The 9,147-nt window shown below is 50.4% G+C and overlaps 1 protein-coding gene across 1 annotated transcript in view; it reads left to right on the top strand.

Annotated features, from left to right (window-relative positions):
- Nucleotides 1-1,784, top strand: part of Hhla1 (HERV-H LTR-associating 1) — a 39,140-nt gene extending 37,356 nt beyond the window's left edge. Inside the window, exon 16 of the mRNA XM_023702607.1 lies at nucleotides 753-1,784. Within this exon, the coding sequence (XP_023558375.1) occupies nucleotides 753-796 (44 nt within the window). The 3' untranslated portion in view covers nucleotides 797-1,784. The remainder of the gene's footprint in view (nucleotides 1-752) is intronic.
- The last annotated feature ends 7,363 nt before the right edge of the window (nucleotides 1,785-9,147 follow it).

The following is a 9,147-nucleotide window of genomic DNA, read 5'->3' as shown; positions in this document are numbered from 1 at the left end:
CACTCCCTTTTCCCCAAGGCACTGAGAATTGAGCCTAGGGCCTTCACACTGAGCTATGTCCCAAGCCCTTTTCATTTTTCATTTTGAACCAGGCTTTCACTAGGTCACTAAGTTGCCCAGGATGGGCTCAAACTTTTAATCCTCCTGCTTCAGCTTCTCAGAGGGTGGAGTTATAGGCAGGCACCATCCTGCCCAGCTAGGCCCCTGTTTCATTATGCAAATTCATCCCTTCACTTGTTCTGTGTCCTCTGTCTGTCTACCATTACCTTCCTGAGGCTTTGCAAGAGCCAGGCCTTGGGAATAAGGGGTTCGGAAGTCAATGAATGAAAGCCTTTCACTAGGTATGGGGAGAGGGAACAGGCATCTTCCTAATGCATAATTGAGTAGCTCCTCTTTTGTCCTTACTGCCTTAAAAATCTCTATACACACAGCTATTACATCACTGGGTAGTACATCAGTGAGTCCAAATCAGCATCTTACAACCTGGGAGAAGAGCTGGATTTAACTGGGTACTGGGCAAAGAGCACTAGGTAAAGAGTAGAGCAACGTGGGTGGCTCCTTCCTCCATTCACTTGTTAAATAGCAAGGGGGTCCTGCGTGAGTCTTTCTGCTCTGTAATTTACTGACTAGTGCCATGCTCCCCTCCTGACTTCTGGTAGAAACCAAGTGTGGGCTGGTGCCATCAGAGTTCAAGGTAAGTCTCTGTGATGCTTCCATCTCAGCATCTGAGTTTCTCCTTCTTTTTCCTCCAGCCCTAAAGCAAAAATGCCTTGAGAATATCTGCAGGTTGGTGTGAGGACCGAGGGATGACTTCAGGCAATGACTCTTCACCCTGGCACTTGTCCCAGCTTGGTTATATTTACAGAATCCACATAGGCTCCAGCTGGATCAACCACAATTTTTTTTTTTTTTTTTTCGGAACCAGCGATTGAACTCAGACCCTTGCGCTTGCCAGGGAAGCGCTTATTCTACTGAGCCATCTCCCCAACCCCTTCAACTATGAATTGAAGATGGTTCTTTCAGAATTTGCACTTATTTTGACCTTTGAATCTGTGTAAAGCATTGAAGGGGGAGGCCTCAAGATTAGTACAATGATACTGGACTCCCCGACTTGCTTCAAAGTCATAGAAACTTAATGTCTGTGCTCAAGAAATTCCTACAAAGTTTGCAAAAATTCAAAATCTGGATAATCAGGCAAGGGTGTGCACACTTTTCCAAACACACCAGTCCAACTCAGAGACTCTGGCACCAGAGCTAAGTCCAGGACTTAAGTTCAGGACTTCAGAGGATAGACTGGGGAGAAAAACCTGAACCTACAGTCTGGAGAAAAGCACATATGATCCTTTGATCTAGTTAACTAAAATTTTGTTATGTACAATGAATTTGACTTGCCATACTATGATAAAGGCTCAGAGTGCAGGAAAAAATGAGTGGGACTGGCTTTCCACAGTCACACCGTCTGTCACAACAGCAGCAATAGCAGGGGCTATGCAGAGCCCCAGAGCAAACTGATAAGTAGGGGCTCACTGGTTTTCTGGTGTCTGAAGGAGTCAGCCCCTCCCCCAGGCTACCTATGTCCTGACTCAGGGCTAAGAGTAAGCCTCAGGGTCATACTCTAGCTGAGTTCCAGGTCATGCATGTGTGGCTAGTAGTGCTTAGCAGATGACGTGAGAAATGGAATCGCTACATGCTCCAGCCAATGACAGCAATGGTATGGCTACACGTGGCATATCACTACATCACATTTTCTTTATTTTCTTTTTCATGAATTTAGTACAAGGTCGACAGGGTCCCATTACATAGATCAGACTCATAGTGATTCTCCTGTTTTCAGCCTCCCAAGAGCTGGATTTACAGGCGCATACTACCATGCCCAGTCTTCAGTCGCCATCTCAGCGCACCCTGGGGGTGGAGCCAGCACGGCACTCCAGGGATCAAACGCTGGCCTCTGTGCTGTGCCCAAGCAGGCGCTTTAGTCCACTGAGCTTAAGTCACATTTTCCCTGGAAGCAGAGGCACAGGTGCATGTCTCTCTGTCTCATGCCTGCCTCTAAAAGAAGCTTTGCTGGCAAAGAGAAGAGGGAGAGGGAAGAAAATGGATAGGCAAGAGGAAGATGAATGTTGGGGGTGGGGAGGAAGGGGAAGAACACATCTGTGTGTCTCAGCCACTGGGTGGGTCTGTGTGTTTGTGTACAGATGTGTCTCCCTTTTTCTGCATAGGACGTAGGGTCTGGGTTTGTGTGAGTGAGGGATACAACTTCTTTCATAATAAAATTTGTAATTTTAAATTCTCTTTCATTCTGCCCGGGTTTGTCAGATTGAACTCTCACTAGATTTGACTCTCGCTCGACACCACCAACAGAGAAGGGAAAGTGGCAGGGCTGAGGATGTTAGAGGCCAGTGCCTCTCATCGAGTGGCTCAACCACCCAGGGGTTATGTGGCAGTGTCTAGTGGTGTTTTGTTGCCACAACTCAGTGGGGTGAGGAGTAGGGAGTCCAGTGGCCTCTAAGGGGTGGAGCCCTAGATGCTGAGATGGACAGGACAGGACTATGGTAGAGAATGCTTTGGTTCAAAATGGTAACAGTGCTAAGGTAAAGACAGCCTGTCCTTGTAGGCTCTGGAGAGAAAACCTTCCACCCACCAATGTCGAGAATGACCTGAGCTCCCTGGGCAGGTTGCTGCTGCGCCTTAGCTGCAGCTGTGCTTCCTAGGTGTGCTGCTCCATGTGTTCCCCTGGGCTCCACAGTTAGAGGCAGTGGCTCCTCTGTGCAGAGGAAGGGCCAGGGCTGTGCGGTTGGATGGCAGGCAAGACCTGCAGACTGACTGAAAGGGCCAGCTGTTGTTTGGAAAAGCCCATCAGTGCCATCTTTTGCAGAGGCTCACCCAGACCCAGATGTAGCTGTCTACAAGCCCCACTTCTGCAGGAGGCAGCAAAGGAATGCGCAGCCCAGAGAGTCTCAGCCCATGCCCAAGGTGACCCCTGGGGACAGGGAAGGCAGACGAATGCATCAGTCATGATGGTACCACTGCTCTTGCTTGTTAAAAAGAATGCAGGCTCCATTTCTCTTGGGATTCCAGAGCAGCCAGCAGTGATGTGACTGGCAAAGCAATGGCAAGGACAATCCTGCAAAGCATTATTAGAAATGTGTGGTATGCGCTAGACACACAATAAAAGTCATTTCTCCTGTAAGATCACGAGTAGAAACCCTTCCCAGGAGATATGGTGAGCAGAGTGGAGGAACCAGCCTGAAAGAGGCCTGCACTGCACGCTGTACATTGTTCTCTTCCACCTGACAATTCTAGTAGGACTGTGTCCATTTAATGAATTAGGAGGCCAACACGAGCAGTGGAACCCAAGCCATGCAATTATAAAGACCTGTTTCATTCTACCCCATAGCAGAGCAGAAACCCTCTAAAGAAAAGAGGCATCAAATTCCCAGGTCTAAGGCCAGGAACACATTGGAACCATCCCAAAGAGCCTCTGGCTGAACAATCAACTGGGCCAGACAAAGCCGGCCTTTCTCTTGCAAGACAGTGCATGACCTGTGTGTCTTTCATCCGTCAGAGTTCCCTGATGAGTTCCCTGATGACCTGAGACATAATCCCTCAGCCCATGAGCCCCTGAGGCCAGGTGGGGAGGTCCAGTGGCATGAAACAGGCCAGCTATTGTTCTCTAATTAGAGTCCAGGTCTCCTAAGAGGCTCAGGATGGGTCTCTTAATATGCAGCCTTCACCTGTGCCAAGCTATAGCATTAGGAGGCTGCCCCCACCCAGGAGGCAGCCCACTGCTAGCCTTCATGAAAGGCTGCGTTCTTGATGGGTGGGGAGGGGAAGTAGATCTCACATGACCAGGGGTCTTTCCCTTCCAATATAAAGGATTCTGCCTCCATCGGTTAAAGCCAAGCATCGCCGGTCCAACAGCCTTTGAGTCATTCGTCACGGTAGGCACCTGTTTCTCCTGAAGGTGTGGGGGCCAGAGAGAGAGAGAGAGAGAGAGAGAGAGAGAGAGAGAGAGAGAGAGAGAGAGAGAGGAAGGCAAGAGGGAGGGAGAAATATGAATGGAGAATTAGAAGTACATAACTAGAGAGGGAGGAAGGAGGTAAGAAAGGTGGAATGGATGGAGAAAGAGAGGGAGACAGGAGGGTAGAAGGGAAGAAGGGAAAGAGGGAGAGAGGGAGAGAAGTGGATACAGAGAGAGGGGAAGGAAGGAAAGACGTCCCTGAGAATGGCTGAGGCATGGCTGGACACCCAGAGGCACTCTCAGCTCTTGTATGAGGAGACCCACTGCCAGGCAGGGAGTGCCTGGATAACTTCCCTGGGGAAAAATCCACACAGATCAGCAAGGGTCCTATAAACCTGAAGGCCAGTCTGCCTCAGGGCCCCTAGTTGAAACTTCAATTAACTGTCCTTCCAATCACCCCCTCACTGAGCTCCGAGTGCTGCAGGGCTTGGCCTTCTGTTCAGCCAGCCTGGTCCTGTGTGCTCCTCCTGGCATCCTGGTGGAAAGACACCACTCTGTGTGGCTCTTGACACCCAGGGAAACGAGCTCCAGGCAGCTGTGGTGTATGGCTTTAGACCCCGCCAGCAAAGTGTAGAGAGCAAAGGCAAAATCGGGGGGCTTCCAATCCACGGGATGGCACTGCCCAGCACAGCACCTTCCAGGTGACCACAGCCCAAGGGCACCAACAGCCCAAGGTATGCCAACAGAAGGGGTCAGATTGAACCACAGCCTGAAGGGCTGGCCACATGCTGCTACCTTCTGGTTGGCACCTAGACTCCCCTTGTCTTGGCTCAGCAAGGGGTTATAATCTCAGTATCTCCTCCAGCTAAGAACGCGCTGGCCACTTCAGGTCCCCCTCCCTCAGCCAGGTTCCCCAATAACTGCGGGGCATCTGCAGGGGTGAGGACTACGCTGCATATCTGGGATTGTCTGGCCAGCTGGGAAGCTCAAGGCTGCATCCATGCAGCAGAATCCTACGTGGATTAGATTAGACTGGGTGACCTCAGGATGTAGCCTGGGTCACATGCTGCATGCCCCCCTGAAACTGCACCTCTATTGGAGGCAGCTTGGCCCGTGAGGCCCTCCCTGATTGCAGCCTTGCAGCCAAGACTGAGGCAGATGGGGGTGAAGCCCTAGGGTGCTTTTTGAAAATATCATGCAGCCTGTGAGGGAAAAGGGGGGCATCCACAACAAGGAAAAGCCAAATAAGTGCAACAAATGAAGCCCAGGAGTTTATAGATTATTTTTAAAAGCTGACAAAGTGTGCACAGCATAAAACTGACCATTTTAGCTATTTTTAAATGTGTAGTTCAACAGCACTAAATACATTTGCATTTTTTCTATAATCATCGCCACCATCCTCTCCCAATACTTCTGATCTCCTCCAAGCGAAACTCTGGCTCCACTAAATAGGAATCCCTATTGGCCCCTCCCTATAAATTGCTTTCTAAAAATAAACCACCGCAGAGCCAAGGCTGTCAGTGATCATGTAGCCTTCGCTCCTGTGAGTCCGACTACCCCATCGGCTTGGCCTCTCAGTCGGTTTTCTCTGAGCTGCAGGGCAGCCAGGCAGCAGACACCCACAAATGAGTGTCACAAGAAGGAAAGTTAGGACAGGGGTCCACTGTGCTCAGCTGAGCCCTCCTTCAGTCCTCAGCAGCAGGGCCTCCTCACAGAGAGGAGGAAGCAGTGCCAAGGCCTCTGTCCTGACTGCACTGTCCCCAGAGCCTTTTCCTGTGGCCAGGTGCAGTGGCTGGTGGCTAAAGCTTTAGAGCCACTTCTCGATGTCAAGACCCTGCAGTTCATGCCTTGCATGGGTGAACTCATCCCGGCTCTGAGCAGCCTTCTGGGGAGGGGTTGAGAGCTCACCAGCACTGGGCTGGGATCAAGAGACCTGGGGAGGGGCTCGGAGATGGCTTGGTGGTCTAGGCGCCTGCCTGGTAGGCGCAAGAACCTGGGTTTAGTCCCTGGGTTTGATCCCCCATACCACATGCCATGCCAGTCTGGAACCTCTTATGCTCCGTGCCAGCCACCGGAAGTAGGCATGATGGTGCATGTCTGCAATCCAAGTGCTGGGGATGCTGAGACAAGAGGATCACTACGAGTCAGAACTGTGTAGCAAGAAGTCTCCGAGCCTCTGTGGTCTCACCTGTAAAAGGTGTACTGGGACAGGATGATGCCCACACCCTTCTCCACGCAAATGCCCTGGCCCTTCTCTCCGATAAAATGGTGACAAAGGAGCCATGTGACAAAGCAAGGGCCAGGTACTGACTAACGTGCCCGAGCTCACACTGGTCTCTGTCTCATGGCTCTGACTTCACGGGGGCTGGTGGCCCCCAGAAGGGGCTCACAGTGTCCACCATTGCCCACCTGTGGATTCCAGTGCCTCGCTTCAGTCCGGCTTCAGGCCTGTGAAAAATCACTGAGAATTGAATCTCTGCAGAACAGTCAAAGACCCTGCTGCACCTTGAAAATTAACCTGCTTTAGAATTTTGTGTAGCAGGAGCAGATTATAAGGGAAATCAGACTGTCCGGTTATGAAGGAATGCCTGCTCTGAGTGAGACTCTCCAAGATCTCACACCCTACCTTCTTCCATTCATTCAACAAGAAAATTCATTTGGGAGCCACAAGAGGCTGTGCCAGGCCTTGGGATAGGGTCACAAAGCCATGGCCCTGGCATCCCTGGTGTTCTCCCCTGAGACACCTTCCCTAATGCCAAGCCCTGTGTACAGCTGACACAGTCCTATGACAGCCAGGACTCGGGCAGCTACTGCCTGCGGGATAATGTTTACAGAGCCTGCTCCTTCCCCCAGCTTGATGCAGTCCTGCTTGGGAGAGCCTCGCTGAGACGGCTTGAGAGCTGAGGCCTGGGTCTACGTCAGCCCCACTTTCCCCATGCGCTGGCACCTTTGTGCAGTATACAACATGCACCCTGGGGTGGCATGGGCCATTCTGCGTTAGCCTTCATGCTTTGTACTAAAACACGATCTGAAACAGAATAGGCACAAGTTAACCAGATATCTTCTTTTTTTCAAGGAGCTATTTTTTCAGAAACTAAAATTATTTTAAAACCTGGGGTTCCCCCCCCTTCCCTATTTATTATGTGACTGACAGGCCTGGGGTTACCTATTGAAATTCAGTATTTGCTGATCTGAGCACAAGGAAACTACAGTTGAGGTGCTGTGGGGCTCTGCCCACCTTCTCCCTTGGTCTCCAAGGCAGGCAGGCAGGCGAGGAGGCACATCTGTTGATCAGGAAGGTAGGTGGGGAGGTGGCTGCAGGCAGCATTCGCTAGCAGGCAGCGCCACCATGCAGTCTCCAAGTGTATGCACCTAGGTAGTGAAGGTCTGGCGGTTCAAAACCAGCCTGCTGAAGGTGTGGCTGGAATGCTGGTGTCTCAGGCGGTGAGAGTTATGCTTCCTCACTTGGCACACCCAAATTTGGAATTCTGGCCACTGACACCAAGGGCAGGCCTGCGACAAACGACCAGAAAATACGTAAATAATAAGTGAAGCTATAACTGTGTCCTCGAGGAGCTCACAGTTCAGTTTCTACCATATAGACCAAGAAACTAAGTTTCCAAATGGAAATGTGATCTTAATGCCAAGCGGCTGCTTAGGAGTGACGTTAGGACAGAAACCCTCTTGGGACTTTGTCCTTTTACTACTTACCTTGTAGTGCAAAGAAAGGCAAAGTTCCTGCTGCTTCTTTTGTGCCCTTCCAAAACCAGAACGGTTACCACCCACTGCTCTCTTTCCCAGGATGCAGTGGACACCTGGGCCCTCTCCCCTGCTGCTCACCATGCTGGTGCCTCTACTCATCAGTGTGGGGATGACTTCCTGGGTTGGTAAGTAATGAAATTTGACACTTTGTCAGCTTCACATGTAACTACTATCGGGAGGGAACCTTGGGAGAGATGAGCAGATTCGTCTATTAGCTCCCAGCACTTTTTTGCTTTTCTGCTTGAGTGATGGAAATTGAGCATTCTAACAGCTGTAGGCTGCACTGCATTGGGTTGTTAATGTTGGAGCACCCCATACAGCACCTAAAGGTGAGGTATGGAAATGGAGCTGAGAATGGGGTGGGTCAAACAGCAAGGTGGTCTTAGAGACCAAGATTAGAGACATCCTTCACCTAAAAATGGGGCTCACTTCTGATCAGCTGCTGCCATGCCTGGTTTGCTGATTCCTTGCAGTGTGTTGGCCTTGCTGACTGGTTTAATCAGCTTTTTGTCACATGACACACTAGTTATATCCACAACTAAAAGAGAAGGGATTGGAGTTCACGGCTTCAGGGGGTTCAGTCCATGGTCAGTTGACTGGCTCCGAAGCAGAGATGTCACAGAGGAAAGATGCAGCCAACATCACAGTGCAGCTCAGTTCATGATGGCAGCAGAGAGGGAGAAGGGCAGCAGAGAAGAAGGGACAGGAAGCCATATGTAGTGCCCAAGGTCATGCCTCCATGACCCACCCGGATGCATCCAGAAGTGTGGCCCCGCCATCTCCTGTGTGAATCTGAAGCCAGGCGTTGCCCTGTCACCACTACACTGACATGTATCAGTGTCCCTTCTGGGCTGGTACATGCTAGGCCAAGAGCTAGTACTTCTCTGTTCACCTTCTAAAGCAAGCCCAATGTCAGATGAAGTGCTGCACCCTCCAGTCCTAGCACTGGGAAGGCTGAGGAAGGAGGATCACCATAAGTTCAAGGCCGACAGAGCCTACATAATGAATTTAGGGCCAACTTGAACTATATGTAGTGAGACTCCCCTCAAAAATAAAAAAAAGAAAAGAAAGGGATACCCAAATGAGCAAAACCTGAAGACATGTGAGCAAGCTCTTAACAGCCTGGGAAGCAATGTCAAGTTCACCTGGAGTCTTGGCTGGGAGCCCGAGCTTCTGGCCCTTTTCCTTCTTGCTTTCTTGATTGTTTGTTCAACTCTCAAATACCCAGCCCGCTGCTCTCCTCTTTCCATCTGGCTGGGCCACAGGAAGTAGCATCACTCATGATATGGGAAATTTTTATCTCCTTTGTTTTTATTTTGGAGATAAAATGCAGGATACCCAAAGCTAAAGGAGAAAAGGTTGATTTCAGTTCACAGTTTGTAGAGGTTTCAGTCTACAGTCGGCTGGCTCCAAGGTAAGCCAGC

This window comes from Octodon degus, unplaced genomic scaffold (genome assembly GCF_000260255.1).
Source record: "Octodon degus isolate 3935 unplaced genomic scaffold, OctDeg1.0 scaffold00154, whole genome shotgun sequence".
Classification (NCBI taxonomy): domain Eukaryota; kingdom Metazoa; phylum Chordata; class Mammalia; order Rodentia; family Octodontidae; genus Octodon; species Octodon degus.
Note: the sequence above shows the minus strand (reverse complement) of the source record. Positions and strands in the feature narration are given on the sequence as shown.